Source organism: Colius striatus, chromosome 1 (assembly GCF_028858725.1).
Source record: "Colius striatus isolate bColStr4 chromosome 1, bColStr4.1.hap1, whole genome shotgun sequence".
Lineage (NCBI taxonomy): Eukaryota > Metazoa > Chordata > Aves > Coliiformes > Coliidae > Colius > Colius striatus.
In genome coordinates this window covers 54,362,924-54,387,546 of record NC_084759.1, presented here as the reverse complement: position 1 = coordinate 54,387,546, position 24,623 = coordinate 54,362,924, and the positions used below count along the sequence as shown (strand labels likewise).

At 38.9% G+C, this 24,623-nt stretch overlaps 1 protein-coding gene across 3 annotated transcripts in view; it reads right to left on the bottom strand.

Moving 5' to 3' along the window:
- The window catches only part of PCCA (propionyl-CoA carboxylase subunit alpha), a 283,334-nt gene that overhangs the window by 122,899 nt on the left and 135,812 nt on the right, over window positions 1–24,623 (bottom strand). For all 3 annotated transcript variants that reach the window (XM_061996271.1, XM_061996282.1, XM_061996292.1), the window contains 2 exons: window positions 17,878–17,988; window positions 7,015–7,117 (listed from right to left, as the gene is read on the bottom strand). In XM_061996271.1, coding sequence (XP_061852255.1) covers window positions 7,015–7,117; window positions 17,878–17,988 — 214 coding nt within the window. The remainder of the gene's footprint in view (window positions 1–7,014; window positions 7,118–17,877; window positions 17,989–24,623) is intronic.

The following is a 24,623-nucleotide window of genomic DNA, read 5'->3' as shown; positions in this document are numbered from 1 at the left end:
GATTATAAAAAAATTAAATTAAAAAAAAATTTGAGAGGTCAAGAGCATAACATTAAATAACACCTAAAGACACAAGAGAACGTTGTCACAATCAGAAGAACCTGTTATAAACAAGGATCACATGAATAATAGGGGAACAGAGTCTTAGTACCTTGCTAGTCTATGGGGAAAGAAAAAAAACCACACGGTGGAATAATGGCCTGAAGCTACAGCAGTTACATAAACATATCGAGGACTTTCAAAGGTAAAACAGTAAATCATGAAAAGAATGCTTGACTTGTTGACCAGGGGACCAGAACAGTAAGGATAAGAAAGTGTTATTTTCATGAGCTAAGGATGACTGCATATCTCCAAAGTGAAGGAAAGAAGAAAGCCACAAGTGGGCTGGATTTAGTCATCCTTACCAAATGAAAACAAAGTGTTTTATCTTTATAACACACTAGAGGGTATTTGTAGGGTAAGGCAAAGTATAAATATTTAGCTGTACTTGCAATAACTGTTCATGTTATTACTGCACTTCTAAGGGGAAAACAACAAAAAATACAATTCACATAACACACCTGATATCATTCAGCAGCGCCTGTGGCTGTGCTGCAAGTAGGAACTCTTCCCCCCTTTCCAAGAGGCCAGTTCAGATGACTCCAGCAAATCCTCTTGACATCACCTTCCTGCTTTTTAAAATTAATGTAACGTAACCTTATTTTGTGCTGCTGCAGCGGTGCAGGAGCACCGGGAAGCTCTCCTATTGGGCAGCTGACCGCCTTTCCATACGGGAAAGCCCTAGGCTGGCAAAGAGCTGGCTCCGTCCCAGACTCCAGCAGGGTAATAGGTGTAGCCTATGTGAAAGCAAGCGTGCCTGCGAGGTGTGGGGCTCCACTGCTCTCTCTCTGAGCCCTTCTCTCCCTGCCCTAATCATGCAATGGCGAGGCAAAGCACGCAGCCAAACCATCATTACTAAGTGTTCACATCAATACATTTGAACCGCATCAACCTAGACATGGACCTACAATAATTCATTAAATAAAATGCTAAATATACCCATCATTTCTGCTCTTGCAGTCCACCAGTCGTGTTACGTCCACTGCACTGAAACCCCTAGTTTTTCAGAATTTTAAAACATATAAAAATTCAGCCCAGCTATTTGAGAACTTGACAAAAACTTGTTTGTATTTTATCTGTAATTTCCCACTATACGTTTACCCTTCCTGTGAAAGTATTATTTTATGCTTAGAAAGCATCATTCATTTGGACTAGAGCATCTTCCTTACAAGGAAAGGCTGCAGGAACTGGGGCTGTTTAGTCTAGAAAAGAGGAGAGTTAGGGAGGATCTCATTAATATTTACAAATATCTAAACGGTGGATGTCAGGAGGTTGGGACATCCCTTTTTTCTATGGTATCTAGCAACAGGACAAGGGGTAATGGGATGAAGCTGGAACACAAAAAGTTCCATTTAAAAATAATAAAAAACTAATTCACTGTTCAGGTGAGGGAGCCCTGGCACAGGCTGCCCAGAGGGGTTGTGGAGTCTCCTTCCTTGGAGGTCTTCAAGACCCACCTGTACATGTTCCTGTGTGACCTGATTTAGGTGACTTTGCTTCTGCAGGGGGGTTGGACCAGATGATCTCTAAAGGTCCCTTCCAACCCCTACTACTCTATGATTTGAGGTCTCAACATAATCTTATACAGAGTGGCAAATAAATATTTAAAAAACCCCAATAATTCGGTAAAGTATTAAGGTCATTTTGTCTCTGTGTACTCAAGCCCAATCCAATTCACTTCTCTCAGTTCCCACAAGAACAGTTGGGATTTTAACTCAAGACTCCCTGATCCCAGTCTTCCATATTAAACACATGAGCAAGAAAAACCTTTAGGGTTTTTTGTTAGCAATATAAACCATTTTCCAGTGTGTGTTACTGTCTTTTTGCATGTTATATCAGGTAATATGGGCATAGAGCCTCACTTTTTTTCCAAGCTATAAATGATGAAAGGGTAAAACCCATAGAAAAATTAGGAAAATACTCTTAGCAGCCAACACAAGCAATACATAGGAAGTGCTGCAGGCAATTGGGTTTAGAAGTATAAACATCACATTAGTAGACCCATGAGATAGCATGATGTAGCCACACCTGGAGAGTCACTCTCCTATTCCCCTCCCAACCCACTAATGAAAACAAACCTGAAGCCAAAATATGAAGATTCAACTGTACAACATCATTTTTGGTCTCAAAGGTTAACTACATCAAATAGACGTAAAATAAGCTGGATTCACTTCAGCCAAAATATGTCTCCACTTGAAACAAGATCGAGTTCTGTCTAGAAGACCTTGGGATTTTACTAGATGCTGTAAATCTGTTCAGCAGCTGTGGGTGGCACCAGTTTCACAATAAACTGGACTATGGAATAAGTAGGAAAAGTCCTAGGTAAAATAACTGAAAGCTGAACAATGAAACAATCATCAACCATTCACGACTCTTTCCTCTAGGAAACATGTGCCCCATTATCTAGATATCACAGTGAAATATTAACATTAGTAATCTGGCTCACAAAACACCAAGTATTTTCATTAGCTAATCATCATTCAAAAAAATCCAAAACAAACCTAAAAAACAAACCCACAAAAACCCCAAAGCACTCCATAAAACCCTCTTTCCAAAGAAAATTGGTGAAATAACAACCAGTTCCAATTTTAAAAATACAACACACAGAAAATACTCTAATATTTGATTGCATAACAAAAGTAAATGGCTATATCCATGTAACTCTGAACAGAAGCTGTTCGAGGTAACTGTTGGCCAATAAATCCTAGGAGGCTGTTGGTGAGGCCAAGGGGACAGAGCAATGCAGACTGTGGAAACTCACCTGTGGGTGCTTCACCTAAATCAATACAATTTATTGTAACACAAGAATGGCAAATCAGCCTTCAACTTGCATCCTGTACTAACCTCAACACCACACAAACTATTTCAACAAAGAATCCCACTACAAGACACAGTCTAGATACGAGGAGACTGTGGGGGGATCTCATTAATATTTTAAATATCTAAATGGTGGATGTCAGGAGGTTGGGGCAACACGTTTTTTCCTGTTGTATCTAGTGACAGGACAAGGTGTAATGGAAAGAAGACGGAACACAAAAAAAATCCACTTAAATATAAGGAAAAACTATTTCACTGTGAGGGTGAGGGAGTCCTGGCACAGGCTGCCCAGGGAGGGTGTGGAGTCCCCTCTGGAGGTTTGCAAAACCCACCTGGACACATTCCTCTGTGACCTGATCTAGGTGGACCTGCTTCTGCAGGGGGGTTTGTCTTCATTATCTCTAAAGTTCCCTTCCAACCCCTACCATTCTATAATTCTATAATTGAACCTAGATGAAGAAAGCTGGGCGTTTGATCCTAATGGGGCAATAGCTCACTGATCATGAGAGCACACTCCAGCAAGAACCTTACAGTTCTTACAAGAATCTTACAGTTGACGATTCAGTCACCCAGGGGATTAAAAAAAGCATGTCTTTTCCAGGGATATCCCTGCAAATACTGACTGCAGAGGAGAACTCCCTTCATGAGGCTGCTACAAGTCTGATTTCCAGTGAGGGCTACAGTGAACCTCTGTACCCCTTTTATGAGCTATCATCTTCTCAGTTCTTCCTCCTTGCTACACATTCCCGTTCTTGTAGCTCTTCCAGAATAATTTCACTTGTCATGAGTTCTTAAACTCTACGCTAATACAGGTCATTTTAGCAGAACCAGAGTAGAAAGCAACTACACACAAAATCATGCTTGCATACCTAGGGAAGAGGAGGAAAGGAAGAGCAGGCCATGACAACAAATCCTTAATCTGGCTCAACTGTGTTTCATCTCATTATGGTCTCAGTAGCCCTGATAGTGAAAAGCAGAGCTTTTGTAAAGACTTCCAAGCATGATTTTTATTCTGTCTCACTAGAATAACAATCCTGAGCTTGGACTGAATAAATCACCGAGAAAAAAAGAACCCAAAATACTCCTGTGAAAAGAATGCATACTATAAATATGGCTCCCAAAAGGGAAAAGAAAACAAACCAAAAGCAAAGATAAGCATATAACTCAAGTTCAGCTGAGAACTATCTATTTGAAAGCTGTGACAAGTTCAGAAGAATACATGATTTTAGAATACTACTTTTCAGTGCAATTCCTTACACAAAAATTCCTCAATTGCTTTCAGTGCATGCAAATGCAAAAAAAAATACTGTCAATATAAATACTGCCAGACAGATGAAATTCTGAAGATAATAATCAACATGTTGATGTACTTTTCCAAATCAATAGGAGAATGTTATGGATCAACTTTGGACCATGCAATCTGTCTAATTTACATACATCCTCAGATATGGATTTAAAATTCGCAAAGACTCCAAATACTCAATTTTGCCACAGAGAACAGCATCCAAGATTACTACTGGCCTTTTTGACTTGTTGACAGTAGGACAGGCTCCTACGCTGCACTTTATGTTTAATAGTATTTTTCAAACAGATTGCAGCCATTCAAATAAAGATGTGCTTTCTGTGGTCACAATCCTGCTCCTTAAAAAGTACCCGTGACATGAAACGGCTTCAAAAACAACCCAGGTGCAGTTTGGGTAAGTTAAGGACATGCCATGAAGGATCCTCGATGGGACTGCAGAAACTTGTATGCTCCACAGCCCTAAGTCCCCTCTAGAGGGAGTACACTAGCTACTCTAAGGAATGGAGAACATTGTCTGGGACATTGCAGAGTCCTTTGAACTCATTCTGCCTTTGTTTCTTTGACTTTTCCTCTGAGAAAGCGGCATGATTTTATGGAAAGACTATTATTATCAGATTTGTTTTCTTCAGAAGTTACTTACTTACTAATAAGTCTTTTTGCATTATCTTGTTCTCACTTGGCCTCAAACAGTCAGCTTTACTATAATTAGAACAAGTAGATCTAACAACCTGTGTGGATTGAAACCATGACCTATCCAGTGTGAGCCACGCTTAGACACCACTTGAGGAAAACTTTAAAGTTTTAAACTTTAAAGTTTTCCTCAAGGAAAACTTCTGAAGGATTTGCTTCAGACCTGAAAATGCCTCAACAGACAGAAAAGAACATCCTTTGAAAGCTGAGATGAACATAAGTAAACCCCACCATGGCAAGATAAAGTGATCTTCCCTGTACTGAAAAGATTTATTAGCCTCACCATTTAAATTCTGAAAAAAGTCAGATTAGTCTTTAAAACTTCATGTGGTCAAGACTCTGCTGCCTCCTCCACTCATGGTGGAGGAATATGTCAAGGAGTTAAGGCCAGCACTCCAAAATCAAGCTTTTTTTTTTTCCAAAGCAAGGGTGTATTTCTTTCCCTAACACAGTAAAAAAAGAGATTAACAGAATGCCCGATTGCTCAGTGCAATCCCTCACATACTTGATATCTCAGTTCAACTAGTTGTATATGTCTTTTCTATTAAGATACACAAGCACCTAGTACTGAAAGAAAATACTTGCAATGGAAAAGACTAAAAAGTTCTTCGAAAATTGGACTAATTTTCTTTACAGCAAGTATGGACATTTTACAGGCAAAAGGGAAAAAAAAAACCCTCAGAGCAGAGAATGAAATAGCAGTTTGAGAATCATTACTTAAATCAACAATTCCTATCCTTACTCATAAGTGCAAAATAATGTATTACTTCTCTACAGCAGTACCAGACCACTTAACTTCCTATATTGGCCAGTAAAAATGACAATCAAGGCTCCTCCTCATTTTCACTCATTCATCTTTTATTTAGGGAACAGTGGCCTTCAAGTGTCTGTTCTCTCCTCCTTACATCATTTGCTATGGAGGACATCACTTGTGGACAAAAAAAAAAAAAAGAAAAAGTACTTCACTCTTTACTTTCCCCTATAGGTGCATAAGGCAAGCAATGACCTAGCCCTACATATGCTATATATTATAAAGCTGTTATGTTTGCCCTACATGTCTCTTCTTTTTTCCTTCCTTTTTTTTTTTAATACCATATGGTACTATTTATCTTTGTGGGCACAAATAAAAACAAAGACTTCTTGAAACCATATCTGATTTTTTCCTGACCATTGTAAAAATCAGTAATAGAATACACTGTCAAACCACTGGCATGGAATGTGAATAACATCTATCCTGCATTCTGGCTTCCCACTCATACAAACACACACAAGCAACTACATCAAAAGAACATGAGGCAAGAAGAGTCATGCTGAAGTCAGGATTCACTGTCTACGACCATTGCAAATATAAAGTTTCACAACTTCAGTTATTCTAATAGAAGGTCTCAAGGCATTGACAACGCACCAGGGAACAGCGAAAGCTAGAAACATCTCAGAGGAAAAAAGCATACTGCTCCAAAAACCCAAAGAAGTGAATTAGTATTTCTATAAAAGCTACTGCGATGACTGGCCAGTCAACAGTACTACCTAAGTTACTAGCAGCTACTATCCAAAAGAATAAGGGACTGGAGGGAAAAAAAGCACCAAAACCCATGTGTACGGCAAGATGCTCACTCTCCAGCTCGAGTAAATACTAGTCAAAAAGTGTTTTCAGAATTAGACCCTAAACTGTTAAGATTCTTCATCAAAGTATCAAATTACTCATGTATCCACAGCATTTTTAAAGTCCTGTAGCTGAATATTCATATCATCCCAAAGTCCTTAGATCACTTCAAATAGGCACATGGGAAATTTGTGATGCTCAATTTGTGGTTAGTTACTAATGCAGCAATATTTTGCATTAATGAAACTCCTGATGTGCATTAATTACTGTACTGGCTTGTAACACATTTTTGTCCCTATTAGTTTGCTAATACGTAGAATAAAAATAATCATGTATGACTTGTGTGAGTAGGGAAATATAAGCCACATCTTATTTGAATTTAGGAAAAAAAACCCAGGCTATATTAAGAAACTACACAGTTTCTCACCAGCATCTCTCATGCATGAGAAGATGCCATTAACAAAACGCATAAGCACATCTGAGTTCCTAGAAATGAACTTACCTTGGAGTCCCTAGAAATCGCTGTGATCTCAGTTGTTCAGCCACATACAACGATGCTGCTGTTGCCAGTAGTTCTCTTCTTTCAAGATCTGTCAAGTTGTGTCCTAGTTTTCAGAAAGCAGGAAAAAAAATAATTAGATACTATAGACCAACACAGACACAAAAAATAACACCTACCAGTGAAGACACTGCTCAGTCCTTATATGTGAAACCTACTTTTTCTCTCTAAATTAAGATGAGGCTCAGCACAGCAGACGCTCTGAGTTTCAGAGTTTAAATTGCATGTTTTCATACAGATCAGCCCTACTGCTAACACTGGTATCTCTGTTAAAAACAACTTGACAACTGAAATAAAAAAACCTGAATGATGCTGCAGCATCTTGTTTTCGTTACTGAAATGTCACCGGTTGACATATTGTGCCTCATGCTGGTAAGGAATCCATCTGTACATTAGAACTTACTCAAAATATACTACATTCTCTCTCAGTACTTTACCTTGCAAAGGATATAGATCTTCCAAGGAAAAAGGGATGATGCAATCAGAAATAAATAGGGATAAAACTACTAGTCAGCACCGGGCCATTTCTGTAATCATTAGTTTGCAAATAAGAGAGTCAAAATCCTGTTTGGCACTTAATAAGCAGACAACAGCTGAAAGTAGCCTACAGTCTGAAGACAGGCAAGCTAATAATGGTTTGGACAAAAAAGACATAAACCAGGGTGATTGAAGCAGGTTTTCTCCCAATTTGGTCTTGTTCCAGAAAGTAAAGGTTAGTTAGAAATACATTTGTCCATTTAGCAAGTATGAAAAAGTTGGTAAATAGGTGGTCAAGACTGGTGTCATCGGGGAAGTAGAACATTCAAAACTGATATGAGAGATAGTAAAATGACAAATACTCAGTCCATAAAGCAGTGTCAGAAAGTTACAGTTGACATAGAAGAGGACAAGAAGTGGAAGGATGAATTGTCACGGAGAAAAAGAGGCAAACTATCCTCAAGAGAGAGATTTTACACAGACAAGGTAAGAGCGTTTTAAAAGCCAGAGAGGAAGATCTCACAGTAACATTTTAAAAAAATAAAGGTTAAGAGTGAAAGACTTTGTTGTCAGATGTACACAGAAAGCATTTTTTGAGAGCTGAGTTGCAACTATATTCAGCTATGACCATCATCCATGGCAAGTACAGATTTCACATTAAGGGATGGGGAAAGAGGAGGGGAAGGGATTCAGAAGATACTACTGAACACAATCCTGGCACAATCACCTGAGCAATTCTATCCAGGGGGCACATTTGCTTCCAGTCCTGCAGCAGAGAAACAACTACATAGTTTTCTTCTTCATCTCCACTGTTCCATCACCTCACCAATACTGCACGTAATGTTAATTTGCATCCCCAATAGTGGTTCACTAGCAAGTGATAATTTCTGTCAGTAGCATAAGACTAATACCATCCTCAAGAAAAGCCAGAACAGAGGCCACTGAAAAGGACTGGTGCAGACCTTACAGCAACAAGTGCACAATTATCAAACGGGCCATCTTCTGCACAGGACTCATCATTCCACTGGGCACATTAAATATAGATAAGTAATGAGGTTGCTTAGAGTCCACCTCAGCAAATGCAATCATGCCACAGTGATGGAAACACACTCCCTACAGTTCCAGCTAACAGTACAAAGGAACCGTCACAGGACAAAAAATGTAAATTTAAAAATAACACAGGCCAGCAAATTTGCATCAACCTATCTTTAATTTAGTCCATATTAACATATTCTGACTAAAGATTACTGCAACTTCCTTTGTTCAGTGTTTATTATTTTTATCTGCCATGAAACAGAAACTCTCTTCACTTCAACAAACATATGCAGAAATACAAACGTTGAAAGGTTAGGAAACTGGCTTGAGGAACAAATCTGATCTTTCCTTTGCCAGTTACTAAAAAACGATTGCACAGCAAAAGTCAAAAAACTGCACACAGTTTTTGTACTATTTGTACACATATACACTGATACACATGTATATTTAAACCCTGTGTAATTCTACAATGCAATAGCATCAACAGTCTCTAAAAGGTGCCAATTTTCCAATTGTTTACACACAGTGAAGAAGCTCTGAGAACATTTTTCCAAAACGCTGTATCTAAAATTGATGATTTGTCTACAAGTCACAGCTAAAGACACACCGGGAATCTATCCTAAAACCTTTACTTTTCAGCCACCCTAACACCCATGACAAGCCTGTCCGCCCAAAACTGAATGTTCCCACCTGCTCCAATACAGACTGGTAGTATCAACTCATATAAAGAAACAAGGTAAAAATAAAAACATCCCAATTTGAAGGTTTTATCGCATGACCTTCAGCTTGGATGAAATCAATAACTGCTTTTGCTCTTGCTGTGCTGCAAAAACTATTTTCTCCCTCTATCTTCAATAAAAATCAAACTCCAAACAGTGAACAAAGGTCAATAACTTGCAACAGGTTAACAACTGATCAAGAGTTACATTCAAGGCATCCTTAGGCAAATGTGAATCTGCGTTCTCTATTTGTCACTATTTGCACCAGTGGTGGCACAGATGTGGGGAGCAGAAAACCCATCATGACTGTAGTGTCCAGTATGGATTTTATGGGAGATAATATAACCTTATGCAGAGTGGTAAGTGCAGAATGCACCTCGGGAGGAACCCAATGCACCAGTACAGACTAAGAGTTGCAGTACAGACTGAGAGTTGACCTGCTGAATAGCAGCTCTGCAGAGTCACCTGGGAGTCCTGGTGGAAAGCAAACTAACCATGAGCCAGCAATGTGCCCTCGTGGCCAAGAAGGCCAATGGCGTCCTGGGATGCATCAAGAAGACTGTGACCAGCAGGTCAAGGGAGGTTCTTCTCCCTCTCTATTCTGCCCTGGTGAGGCCTCATCTGGAGTCCTGTGTCCAGTTCTGGGCTCCCCAGCTCAAGAGGGACAGGGAAGTGCTGGAGAGAGTCCAGTGCAGGGCCACCAAGATGATCAAGGGACTGGAACATCTTCCTTATGAGGAAAGGCTGTTGGAACTGGGGCTGTCTAGTCTGGAGAAGAGGAGATTGAGGGTGGAATCTCATTAACACAAGTATTTAAAAGGTGTGTGTCAAGAGGATGGGGCAACACTTTTTTCCATTGTCTCAAGCGATACGACAAGGGGTAATGGACAAAAGCTGGAACACAAAAAGTTCAACTTAAATATAAGGAAAAACTTCTTTCCTGCGAGAGTGACGGAGCCCTAGCACAGGCTGCCCAGGGAGGATGTGGAGTCTCCTTCCTTGGAGGTCTTCAAGAGCCACCTGGACATGTTCCTGTGCAACCTGATCTAGGTGGACCTGCTTGACCAGGAAGGTTGGACTGGAATGATCTTTACAGTTTAACAGAACCACAGAATGGTAGGCATTGGAATGAACCCTTAATCAAGAACATACTAAAATTAGTTTTTCAATCTTTGGCAACAAAGATACAATCCTGCCACGGAACGTCCTTAGCATAACTTTGGAGCCATACCTCAGAAGCTTGATTAAAGGGTGCTTCCTAAGAATATCAATTTATTACACAAGACATACCGTGGTCGGTATTGCCTTAGTTATCTGAACTCTAGTCTCCTCTTCCTTGCCTGATACTCTTGCTCTGCTGCTATGCTCAGCAATAATTCAAAGAGCTTTCAGGTTAAACTTCCAATTATGCTACTTTATTTGGGACTACACAAATGTTACAGGGAGTGACACCTTTGTATCACTATTATAAATACTATAAAAAGGAGTATTTTACTTTAGAGGCTACCCCTCGGGATTTCAGCTGGGTGTCAACTATATAAGTTAATATTGATCATCAATAAAGATATAGCGACCCAGCCTTTCACATTCATCACGAAGCACATCGATCTGAAAAATAACAAAGCTACCTTTGGGGCATTTGTTCAAGTGCTGCCCTGAGGGGTTGTGAAATGAGAAAGTAGAAAAGGTTCCTCGACCTCCAACATGGGAAGTTCTACCATTGCTCTTTCCTGCTCTCATCAGTACAGGCTCCCGGGCCACATAGATTTCATCTCCACCACAAAATGCAAACCAGTTCCCAAATCTCTCTGCTGAAGCTGGGATATACTTGTGTTATCACTGTCATCACTGAGATGAATTATGTAACATGAATAGAAAACAGGATTAACGGCTATAAAATTAAGTCACAACTGAAGGAGTAGAAGCATTGTTGTTCATGTTATTTAAAACTAAACCACACACATCTATTATTACTAAATGACAGAACCCTGGTCGGAAGAAAGACAAGAAAAAATTATTTCACTCTCATTTCCCTGATGTTATGATTGCTTAAATCAATATTATCCCAGTATCCCCCAAGCTGAGTCAAAAAGGTTCATGCAATTACTTTACATAACCAACTTCAAATTAAATTACATAAAAGGTCATTTTTCCCATAACAGTCTCATTTGCATTTTGTCCTCAAAATGTGTTTCCTACTATCAGTTACAGGAAAAAAAAAAACAAAACAAGCCAAAATAAACAAGCCCTGGTTTGTGCCCCAGCCTGTTACTTAATACTTGAAAGTATCTTCTGATTGGGAAGAATAAGAACTGAAAGCAAAATAGGTAAGACAGAAATTGCAATGCATAATTCAGATCCATACCAATGAAGACAATGTTTATATCATTCCTAGATTCTGGCTCAAGCTTTTCCCCAATAGATTTTGGAACTGATCATTACAGATAGCATGTACACCAAACAACTTGAGGCAGAGTTTTCAAGTTGAATGTTATTAAAGGGTTTAACTTTTTCTGCAGCCCAGCAGTGCTTTGCTCCACTCAGATGATCACAGTGAAAGACAGACAATATCGACTGTATAAGCAATCTCAAACCACTAAGAATAGTGAAGTATGTCCTTCCAAGAGCTCATGATTGCTTATGAGATGGATGCTATAGGATATGGAAAGGAAGTCTCTTATTATTTTGAATTATAAAGGGATTAGTGACAGACCAAGAAATGCTTCTTGTATTCACTTGCCAGAAAGAAGGAAGTCTAGTAAGCTGTTAAATCGATTTTTATAATCCAGTAACTTCATAAAACGAAGACAAAGATTAAATTCCAGTGTGCAGAAGATTAATGGAATTAGCAGCAACCATCCTGTCCCTTGTAACACTTACATAGCCAGTGGAAGCTGCATTCCCTCCTCAAACTAATGACAAAAGTCTCCAGATTTTAATTTAGAAGTCATATCTACAGTCTCAATTCACAAAAAAAACCCCACTTTTGCTCCTAAAAAAATCATGGAATGACTGAGGTTGAAGGGACTTTAGGAGGTCTTTAGCTCATTCAGTGTGCTACTCCTCCTCGCCAAGTAAACTAACTCAACATCAAATTCAGACTAGGTTGTTCAGAGGTTTGTGGAGTTAGGTCTTGAGAACCTACAATTTATGACCATCGTGTCTCTTGCTCTGCTGCTGGACAACTCACTGAAGAGCCTTTTTTCATCCTCTTGGGAACTCCTTCAGAGGTTGCCATGGTTTAGCAAGAAGCAGACTTTGCTTGGTAACAGGGGGAAGACCCGGTAAAAAGTTCTCGGACTCTCCCCTGGCCCTTGGGTTCAGACCCATCTCCAGCCCAGCTGGATCAACCTGATGTCTCTGCCATCACTATTTAAGGACGGGAATTTGAAGCGCTTGGCAGGAGGTGTAATAGTGGTACAAGATGGAGGTGACCATGAGGACCCCACAGTCAAAGAAGGAGGAAGGAAGGAGGAGCATCAAACCAGAGACCCCTCTGCAAGCCATTGTGAGAAACCAGGCTCTGCCCCTGGAACCCATGCAGGGCAATGGCAGGCCTGAGAGCCACCAGCAGCTCCAGGTGAGTGCACCCAGACGGGCAAGAGACTGTGTGAGGAGGAGGCCATGGTGCAGGCTGTGTTGGAGAGCCTGCAGGCCACAGAGCAGCCCCACACAAGAGGCAGAGGAGCTGCAGCCTTTAGGATGAACACGTTAGAGAAGCCCATGCAGGGCTGCCATGTGTTTAAGGTACTCCAAGGACTTGCAGGGAGGACTGGTGCAGAGCCCACCTGCCCTGAGGAAAGACAAATGGCAGAAGCCATCAGGAATAGACTGACTGAAACCCCCACTCCCTGCCCCCCTGAGCCGTTCAGAGGGGGAGGAGATAAAGACACAGGGATCAGGGCTCTGAGCCCAGGAAGAGGGGAGGGGTGGGGAGAAGGTGGTCTTAAAGGGCTGGTTGTACCTTCATCACTGTACCATTCTGTGTTGGTTTGTGTTTGTTATGTTTTGGGGGTTTATGGTTATGTTTTAGTTGGTGTTGGATTAAATTATTTTCTCTTTTCTTCCCCAAGCCAAGTAGCCTGGTCTGTTTTGTCCTGGACCATAAGCAGCAATTAAGCTCTCCCTGCCCTTTGGCAATTCTCAGGTCTTTGGTACTTGAGGCTAATCATGGTCTTTTGTTCCCTAATGGGCCTAAACCAGAGGTACAAGAAGGTTGCCATTGGGTTCACCCTAAGCTTTCTTGTTTCTAGGGTAAACAAGCCTGCTTATCCTAGGCTCTCCTCACAGGTCCTCTGATCCAACTCCCTTCACCACCATACTGGTGGCTCTTTGCTTCACTTACTCAAGTTTACTGACATCTTTCTTATATGTATGAGGGGGTTAAAACTGGACACAATATTCCAAAGCTAGTTTAACAGGTGTTGTATAAAGCAGAGTAATTATTTCCTCTAAACCATATAATTATGCCAAACACAATATGTCTAAAAGTCTTCACACCTTATACACAGTCTCTGGAGCCAATATACAATTGCAGGAGAGAGAGGCAATTCTGTCTTCCTTTTTGTATTAGAAATCAGTTAACATAAAGGATTGACCATCAGAACTTCTGCTCTTCCTCTCCACCCAAAAGAGGGGAAGTAAAGGATTCTTTTTCTTTTTTCCCCTGTCTTTTGGTATGAATTCTGCAACGATCTCTTGGAAAATGCCCCAATTCATATTCACATAGGGTGCCTCTGCCAAAGAGACTGACCAAGCATTTGAGATATCATTTAATAATCACGAAGAGTGTGCCATTAACAAAATGCCTCCATATTAAAACAGATACCCAGGGGAAGTTTAACTCTGAAACAGACTAAATCATAAAGAATGATCCAATGAATAGGAAACTAACTTTAGGGTCGTTGAGTTTCATTTATTCTTTGTCAAAGTCTCTTCTTGAATATTTGTGATGATAGAGATATGTTCTGTGCTTATAAAATAGGAGTAATAGACAGTATACTCCTTTCTCACCAGGTAAGTTAGGAAATGCAGAGTCAGCCCAGGCTGTTTGGAAGCTGTAGGACAGCTCCTCTGACAATAGGCTACCTAGTAGTATGGGCTACCCCTGCATCCTTCAGAAACATTTTTATTCTGTGAGCAAAGTGCTTGGAGACTACACTCTAAGGCAGATGTATTTGTGTCACCTGACCTAATCAGTGTTGCTGTACCCACTTCTCAGATCCACACTTCTCCCAAAACATGCATGTGTACTCAGAGCAATACGTCATTCCAGCTGACCCACTGCCAGCCAGCGTTACAGCCAGTCATCCCTCCTACAGACAACCAACAGGCATAACAGCAGCTGTTTTTCCACACTAATCATACCCTGAGCAAGGTTAGTTTCAGCAGAGTAAGGTTTTAAAATAACTTGTAATAAGGAAATTGCTTTTGTTAATGAATATTTATTTAAAGAAGGGAAGAAAAGAGTTAAACCCTAATCATGAAAATTACACAAGATTCCTGTTCTAGATGTAATTAGGAGTATCACAGGTTAATGGAAAAGCTGCCAAGATATTTCTAATAATTAATTTCTTCCTAACTCATAGTAAAAGCTTTCTAATAAAGGACTTAAATTGGAACCCTTGAGAATGAGACTGGAAATAAAATATCTCTCAGTTTACTCTTAACACTAAAGTTAATGTTTACATTTGAAGAAGAATACACATAAGAAATGGGCTGGTACTTCATGCAGTCACCAGAAAGAACACAGCTAACATTTTTTATTTAGCATCAATGTAGGCCAACAGTGGCAATTGTGTAGTTCATAAAAGCAGCACATGGCATTGTGCTCAAGCATTAATACAGCACGCATCTTCCATTCAATTTTGTTTACTGTTTTCCAAACCTAAACAGTAGGAATCCATACCAGAAGTGTTTAACAACAGCACATATTTCTAGGTATTCCCAAATCCACTTTGGCTACAGATTGCACTAATTTTACAGATTATCCCTGATTTTTTTTTTACAGCTACTTGTCTTTTATAAAGAATATTAAGATACACAAAGCTACTGAATTTTTAAAGCCCCCTAGCAAAATTTAGCCTAGGTATTTATATTAAACCGTGAGCTGGACACTTAGGTTGTGTAAGTTAATTAGTCTTTTTTTCTCTTGCTGAGCTTCTGTCATCTGTCCACCACCCTTGCTTGCCTTCAAGAGTTCCCATGACAGGCTCTGTATTTGCAGAAACATTTTTCAGTAGGTACTTTTAAAACTATCCTCTAATTCTACATAACAATTTCTTTTTTTTAAGTTAGAAAAGTCTAAGACAGGGCTAACTGAGTTCTCAATTACTTCAGTTAGCTTTGAATCAGTACTCTTGAAATAGAAATGCTTTCTAATAACAACATCTGGGTTTTTTTTAATCATTAAGAAGGCTAAGACATACATGCAATTTGATATACAGGAGAAAATCAAGACTTTTCATACAGCAGGAAAAAGCCTAGTCATTTCATGTGTGACATTAGTTTCTATTATGAGCTGTCACAGTATCTTTTCTTGTGTCTTCTAGTGTCTAGAGCAAAAGGTTATCTTTAAGACACTATTAATACAATACTACTGTTTACCTCAGACTTCAACACTAATCAGCTACCTGTGTCAGTGTGTACGTGCACATAAATCTGTGCATATACTGTTCAAGTGTAAGTACAGTTCAAATTTCTATCATCCTGCAATTTGTGGACCAACAAGTAATTAACTGATTATACACAAGTTAACACTGCAACACTAAAACGAGAAGAAAAAAAAGACAACAGTGCTTTCCCATAGTCAGAAATACAGAGCAAGGGGTCTCCAGAGTGTGTCCCAGCTTCTTACAAGTGATCAAGGGCCCAGCAGACACATCATCCATCATAAATAAGATGGTTTATGGTCTTATCGCTCTCAGCTGTGTGAGGTGAAGCTGCCTTTCTATAACACAATATGAACCTACTTAACATCTTGCACCCTCGCCTTTACCACACCATTCCCTTCTCCCCACTCCCAGCTGACAACTCACTTCACATGCCTGCTTAAGTTCACCACAGTCCATCTTGAGCTAAGTCAATCCAAGAACTCTCAAAACACTAACAAAAGCTGCAACAATTTTAAAAAAGCAGTTTTACAGTGTTTTAGGGAACTGAATCCACTGAGGACAAGGACCGACAAGTCCTAGAACCAGCAAAGAGATGGGATGTGGGATTCTGTATTAGAGTGCCAGGGAAGGGAGGCAGATCAGCTAATCAGCAGCACTGAGCCTTCAGAGCAGATCAGAGTACCTCAAGTCTACACTGGATGAAAGCTAGCTGAGTTACCCGAAGACTGGTTAAGTATACCTTAGCAAAGAAGACAAAGGAACATTTGAGCTTCAACCATCACAAGCCTATTGCCACCCAAGGTGACTAACTCCTATTGCTTTCCTCACAGTCAGGAGCCAATAACAAGGTGAATGCATTAATCTCACATGTAGGACTGTGTCGCAGAGTTGCCAATTACATCATGATATAAAGTAGTTCTGTGGATGAATACTCTTTGCATTAAACTCACAAATTGAGTCCTGAGGTAAGAAAAATCTGTTCTGCTTCTTAATGAGAGTAGAATTTGGCAAGGTGCCAGTCATATCTGGTGACTGCCAATCTGGCACTGTTGTCTCCAAAGTGGTATGAGGATTCTGCCACACTGGATTAATAATGAAGGGGAGAAAAAGGAATCTCCATGGGATTTATAAAGGATGCATGAATGATGAACCATAAACATTATCTTTTTTTGTTTTTCTCCCTTAAATAAGGAAGAGGTTTTGCCTGAATGTTAGCTGAGGTGTGAGGCCTCTACAGAAGGACTGAGTCTCTGACCATACAGGTCAAAAAGGCATCTGGAGCAGATTGGCTGAGACAGAAAAAAACCTTTTAAAATTTGATCTTTGTGAAAGTAAACCAATCTATGTGTTCACTTACAATTCCCTACCAACTGTTGTTATACAATTTTACAACTGAAGTGGTTTTGATGTTGTAAAGAAATATTTGCATTTGTGTTTATGTTAACCTAGTTTACAAGTTAATAATTTCAAGGCAATGCCCATTACTGTGTGCAATAGGTACTAAGAGCAGGTGAGTGAAACACTGATAAAATGCCAGATTCTCCAGACAACGCTACAGTGAATACAAAGGGTGCTGACAAGTGATTCTGAAGATACTGCACAAACTCACTGAAGAAGCAACAGTGTTGAGCAAAGAGAAACCTTATCTTCAGTTAACAGTAGAGTCAAATTGATGCTTATTTTACATATTTACTATCACCTACAAATTGTTTTTCTTGATTTTGGATGTACTTCACTTACTATTTTGTCACTACAAGCACGTATTTTGGCTTCTTGAACATAAAGAAATTGTTTCAATTATGTTCTGCATTATTTAAAACTAGTTGTACCTATGTACAGATATATTTCAGGAAAAGAAAAAAGACTGATTGAGAAACATGTCACAGTATGTAAATATAAAGGGTAATAATCCGAAACAACACCTCTCAAGAAGAAAAGAAGCATTCTCAAATAGAACAAACCTTTAAAGCCATCAGGATAGACTTCAGGAAGGAATTTAGTGCTGATGTCTCCTTGAACAAAGCGTGGATGGACAATCACTTCTCGCAGTAAAGAAATGTTGTGAGCCACACCTGAAAATAAACAAAAAAAACACCAATACAAAACCAAGTAAACATATTAATCACTAATTACAGTAAGAAACAATATCACATAATCTTAAGGGTTGGAAGGGACCTCAAAAGGTCATGTAGTCCAACTTCCCTGCCAGAGCAGGATCACCTAGAGTAGGTCACACAGGAGCTCATCCAGGTGGGTTTTGAATGTCTCCAGAGAAGGTCACTCAACAACACATCTGGGCAGCCTGTTCCAGTGCCATGTCACACTCACAGTGAAGAAATTCTTCCTTTCATTTCTTTGGAAACTCTTGTGTTCCAGCTTGTACCTGTTGTCCCTTCTTTCCTCACTGAGAAGAGCCTGTCTCCATCCTCCTGACACTCACCCTTTACATATTTGTAAACATTAATGAGGTCACCCCTCAGTCTCCTCTTCTCCAAGCATGTAAAAATATGAGCTCTTATCTTTGTAGGATAAATACTTGTACAAAACAGAGACCACAGAACTGGTGTAGTAGATGCAGATACGATAATTACATTTCACTCCCGCATCACTATACCCTCCTTAAATGCTCAGTTTAATTAAGAAGTAATCCTTTCAAATTTTCCCCTCACTAGACCTGATTAAAAAACTAGTTAAGTCATAACAGCAAGGACAATCAAGAGACTTTTCAGATGTAGACAAGACCAAAGCCGCCATCTTGACATGACAGATTAGTCATGACCCTAAGTATCAGCCCAATTCCAGTGACCTCTGAATCACTTTGTCATCCTGCCACCTTATTATACACACACACACTATTATGGGAAGATGCTTGGCATGTTACACCCCAATCACAGTAATGAAAGATAGTAAAAGGTTTTATCACATATATAACATTTTTATAACCTGTAAGTCATAGGAGATTCCTGTGGAAATCAAAAAACAAAGAAATCTATTGCATACTCTGTATATACCTTTATTCAGTCTTGCCTGGCCAATTCTCTTACCAAATGTCTTACTCTCTTTTTAGCACCCTTCTGTGACCCTGACAGGTATGTAACTCCTCCCCTGACCTTTAATTAAAAAAATATACTTAGCAATGAACACTTTATAACCATCTTTGTCCTTCAATTTCTTTGAATATTATATTTTTTTCTTCTAATTTTCATCTCCTTTTATTCTATTTCTCAGCCTGTCTCCTCTCTTTTTTTTTCCTATTTTTCTTTCCCTTCTTTTGCCTTGCTTTTCATGCAACAAAGACAGACAACTTCTAACAAATGCAATCTACAGCTACATCGCTCAAAGAATGCTACCAGCATCAGTCCAGGACACATAAAACACTAAGTCCTCTACCCCTTCCTCACAGATGAGTAAAAGATTAACTTGTTTTCCCAAGAGAGGAAAGAACTAACCATATCTCATTTCCAGCGTAGGCTGGAAAAAACATAATTGGAAGTAGATGTCAACACAAGTTACGTTCTCAGGATAGTTAACACTGGAAAAAAAGGTTGCCGAGGGAAAGATTCTAGAGCCAGTGAAAATGTTCAAAAACAGGTTAAAGAAACACCTGTTAGGATGCATATATAGTGGGTATATAGTTGGTATAGAGTTCAGGCAGTGAGACTAGATGACTTTCTGAAAGCCTTTCAAGCTTTACTTTCATTTGAATTTAACATGGCTGTTTAAGTAACTTCATGCTAAAGTGCACCTTGCCAGAAGTACTTGCAGTTTAGCACCAAATATGATGATCATTAGAAGTCTTTTCACCAAAATATTAAGTATAAAAGAGTATAGGAAGTGGGAGAGGAAAGGATCTAAAAAAGACTCACTAACAAAAAGTCCCCAGGTAATTTAAATTATCTTCTGCCTACTGCACTCCAAATGATTTTCAAAGAGAAGATACTTTCTTTTTTGAAAGTAGCTCACAGGTCATCTCTGGAACGGAAAGTTTAGGATTTTGCAAACAAGAGAAAATCACCATCTTTATCTCAACTCTTCTCAATTTTAGAGATTGTAACAGAAAATTCAAAGACCCACAACAATTCAATCCCAACATGTCTAGAGAATAACACTGTCTCACAAACACCAGTATTTCTTAAAGAGAAGCTGGAATAGACATGTAATTCAGGAGCATAAACCATAAGTTTATGCAGCTGTTGCATCCATTCCAGGTATGGATAAATGAGGAAGCTGCTATAGGAAAGAGGTTATCCAACCTCAGCTGTGCAGTGTGCACATTCTCAGCCTTCAGGAAATAGAAAGTAATTCACATTCTTTCCTCTCAGTGTCAGAGGGACAGGCAACTCCAAATCATATTTCATTTGCCCGGTCATATGAACTTTGGTGTTAGGTACATACTATGAAGTATAAAAAGCAGAGCACATCACAAACTACTTTATCTTGTACAAACTTGTCTGTGCACCCGTAACATTTGTAAAGAACATGACTGTGAACTTTAGATATATTTACTTTCAAGCTACTATGATTAATACAGTGATGACATGACTCAAGGTTATTTGCACATTTTTTTCTAATAGCTCTATTTTAGAACAACGTGAATAAAGATTCGTCGCAAATTCGGGTCTCTCTGCTGCAAATTAAGTCATTTGGATTTTTTTCCCTATAAAGATCTCACCAAAGAAAGATATTTTTGTGCTCCTTCTTCTCCCTTTGCATTTTTCCAGTTTAGAACCATGAATAGCATTCTTGTTATTTTATATGCAGACCAGTTCCAACAGTTTTAAAGCTTTTTTTTCCCCCCTCCAGTCTGCTGCTGGTGTAAATTTTCAAGCTCACTGTGTGGCCGCCACTGAAACCACTTTCAACACACAGAGTTGGACTCAGCTTCACTGAATCATGAAGTCATCGCTTTTAAGACTAGTTCATGAGTCATTGAGTAGCACATTACTCAACCAGTTTAATGACGACAAGATACAAATTTGACTATTTGATTAAAAAAAAGGATCAGCCTCATTGCTGCCTGTGACCCTGATTTCATAAACACTGAATGAAACTCACGTTGCATCTCCACTGAAATAAAAATTTTTAAAAGACCTTACGCTAAATGACTATCACTCAAACAAATACAGTCTTTCCTTGACTGCTACAAAATCTTCCCAAATCTTCTCACTTGAATAGTAAGTTGAAATATCACAGAGATTTTCATCTATTAAGTACAGCTTCAGGACTATAATTAAAAGACAAAAGAAGAGCTCTTCAACACTCCCGACTTTGAATCCAGGATTTAGGCACACTACAGTGTGTAACCAGATCATCTCATGTTTTTCTTTCCTGAACTGCTATAAGATCCCTGGTGAGATGATGGCTGATGACAGCTGACAGAGCTTGGTGTCTCAACTGACTGCCCCAAAAGACCTGAAATCAAAAAAATACTATGAGTATCTTCATTATTTCCAACTCATATGCATTAGAAAAAAAAGCAGGCTTCTGCAATGCTTTAAGCTCTAAAATTCCTTTAACAAGTTCAATGGAGCAGACAAGCCTAGGTGTTTGGCAAGCAATATAACATATGTAAATTAAAACTTTAATATGCAACCGCTTTTCTTTAAAGTATCATGAAAGGCTGTCTTTATCACTCTCCATGATCCTTATGTGAGTAATGGCTACGTGGTTGATCTACCTCTCAAACCTGAGTTGATAGCTTTAGTGATGTTCTCTATGTATGGCTTTCAAAGAAAAAAAAAGAAAAAAGTACCAGTGTAATCCTTCAGAAGTCTAGAAGTTTTAGATTTGCAATTTAGCGTGACCTCTGTCAAAGTTCATAAGGTCTCCATCTGTGTGTGAGTAACTGCTAGGATACAGAAATATGGACCCCTAGAGCAGCTTGCTCCTGACTACCTGCTGCTTCCAAAACACTGGCCAGACATTAGCCCCACACTCTCACAGGATCAAACAGTGGCTAACAGGCAGTGCTTATTTCATGCAAAGTTAGACACTAAACTGAAGTATATTGTATTTATGTCACAGTGGTTTTCAGAGAATTTTTCTTTTTCTTCACCAGGTCTGCAGTCTGCCAGGAACAAAATCACATTTGTTAACCTGACAAGCCATGACATTTCCAAACAAACAAAATCCTAAACTATATCAATTTATTTCCCCTCCAAGACAAAATTTCACTTCAGCATCATTTTCATTACATTGTTAAGACTGATGTAGCAGTACAGTTACAGTCTTTTTTCTAAGTAAAAATATAATAAAAAGTAATCAATGTTCCTTGTACCTCTGTTTTTTAACTTCACTTGGCTGGATTCTTCATACAATATTACATCAGTAGAAGCTCAGCTGAAGATGTACTACTTGGATTTCAACTTGGAGACACTATTTCCCAGAACACATTTGTAAAAGAGCAGACTAGCAGTTAACTCCCAGAGGCCTAATGATATTTTGAAAGTTATATATTTATGTGTTATATACGTAACACACGCATATTCCTGAGGTTCAATTAGTTCTCTGGTTAAACTGTAGTTACTGTCTAATGAATACACAAGAACACTAAATAATCACATTATTGATCAGAGATGATTAGTAACTACTATTTGAATAAGTCATCACTTAAAAAAATAAACTACAATTGGAATAAATTACTTCCTATACTGCCTGTCTCTGAATCTTATCTCCTTTCCTTCCTCATCCTCTGGCTTGTATTTGCCTTAAAACCTTGCTAAACATACCAGATTTTTCTTACAAACTCTAGCCTAATTCCTAACCTGTCTTCCCAATAAAACACAAAGGAGAAAAAGAAATAAAACTAATTTTATAGAAACAAGAATTTTATAGCAGGTTTACAAACAGGGTATCACATCACATTTTTACTCACTAAAAAAGTGCCAAGGGACAAAACCATAAGCAATGTTTTCACTGTAAATATTTACTGACACTAAACATATTCAGTGTTGATTAGCCTTTTTACAGTACTAAGCTTCTGCCATCTCGATGTCTGCAAACACAAATCTGCATTTATCCATGTAAACTTAATTGGAATCCTACATGCTTCTCTGTAGATAAGCAGTCACTTCACATGCTGATAATTCCACATTGTGCTAAGTGTAATAGAAATAACTTTATCTGTATATTTACTGATTGTAAAAACATATTGAGCATAGTACTAGGTTTCTCTTAAAAAATAGCAACACTAAATTATCACTAATCAATTTTAATATTGAATAAGAATAAAAGCTATGAAGTTTAAACAGTATCCCAGTTGATATCTCTAATCAGAAAATGATAAAATATTAATGAAGCTCTGCCTGGAGAATTATAAAACATTGAAGTAGAAAGTAACACAATCAAACAAGAACGTTATCACAGATTTCCACGGACTACAAAAACATTGCTCTCAACACACGAACTTTTCGAAGCTCGTGATTGCTACCCAGTTAGCCTCCATCTTTGCAATTCCAGCAGTTGTCATAATCATTAAAACCATCAACATTCAATTGTTTAATTGTCCTTCACAGCTTATGTTTTGCTTCAATTGACTTCAGAGCAGGCTATCTGCCAACAAAGACCCATCCCAAAATTGACAAGAAAGGCTTTTTCAGCTTTGTTATTTCAATACACAAACATGCATATAAAGTTCTCACACAGGATCAGAGTACACCAGTGACCCTCAGAACTGAACGTGTACTTCAATTAAAACATTAAGTCTTCACAAAACTCATAGACAAGAATAAAGTGGAAAGGGAGGCGGGGGGAACTATATAATATATGTAAAAATCATTAGATCAAACAAACTAAATTTTGTACTGCATGCACTTCTGAATCTCTTAAATAATGGACTGCTGGATCTTATTATGGCATTAGTCAAACACATATGAATGCTTGAACCAGTACAATAATTGGAAACAGAAATTAAGCAGAGTTTGTCAAAACTAAGTGAAATAAAATGGATGTCCACTCTGCCATCACCCTGTCCTCAGCCATTCCTTCACTCTGAAGAAGAGGAATAGAACAGTAGGACAACATTATATCTAAGGTGCATAACTAGAAATAACAGCACTTGTCTTTCAATGAGTATCTCCCTCAATCTGACACAGGGTATTTCTTGTAGTTTTTCACTGCCACAATTTTTATTTTGTTAATTTTAAAAAAGTAATCAATACAAAATCCAAATAAAAAATAAAAACAAAAAACAAAACTCTTCTAGTAAAAAAACCAAACCAAAACACAAAAATCAACAACACCTCCCAACAAGAATCCCAAACACTTAATTTTATTTCCCTTCTACTGCATCAATAACATTGCCTTTCCTGGATCAGCCTGTACTTCAATCGCCTTTCACTCTTTCCCCCACAATGCAGTGATCTATAATCCTTGCTAAACTACATGCTATAACATACCACTGACAAGTGGCCATTTCCACTCAATCATCCGTGACTGGCTTAAGAAAAAAGCAGAGGAGAAACAGGAGGACAATCTGCCCTCATGCCAGCATCTCATGAGGTTCAACATGACAAGTGCAGAGTCCTGCATCTGGGAAGAAACAACCCCACACAGCAATACAGGCTGGGGGGTCAAACTACTGGAGAGCAGCTCTGCAGAGAGAGACCTGGGAGTCCTGATTGATAATAAGCTAAACATGAGCCAGCAATGTGCCCTCGTGGCCAAGAAGGCCAATGGCATCCTGGGATGCATCAAGAAGAATGTGGCC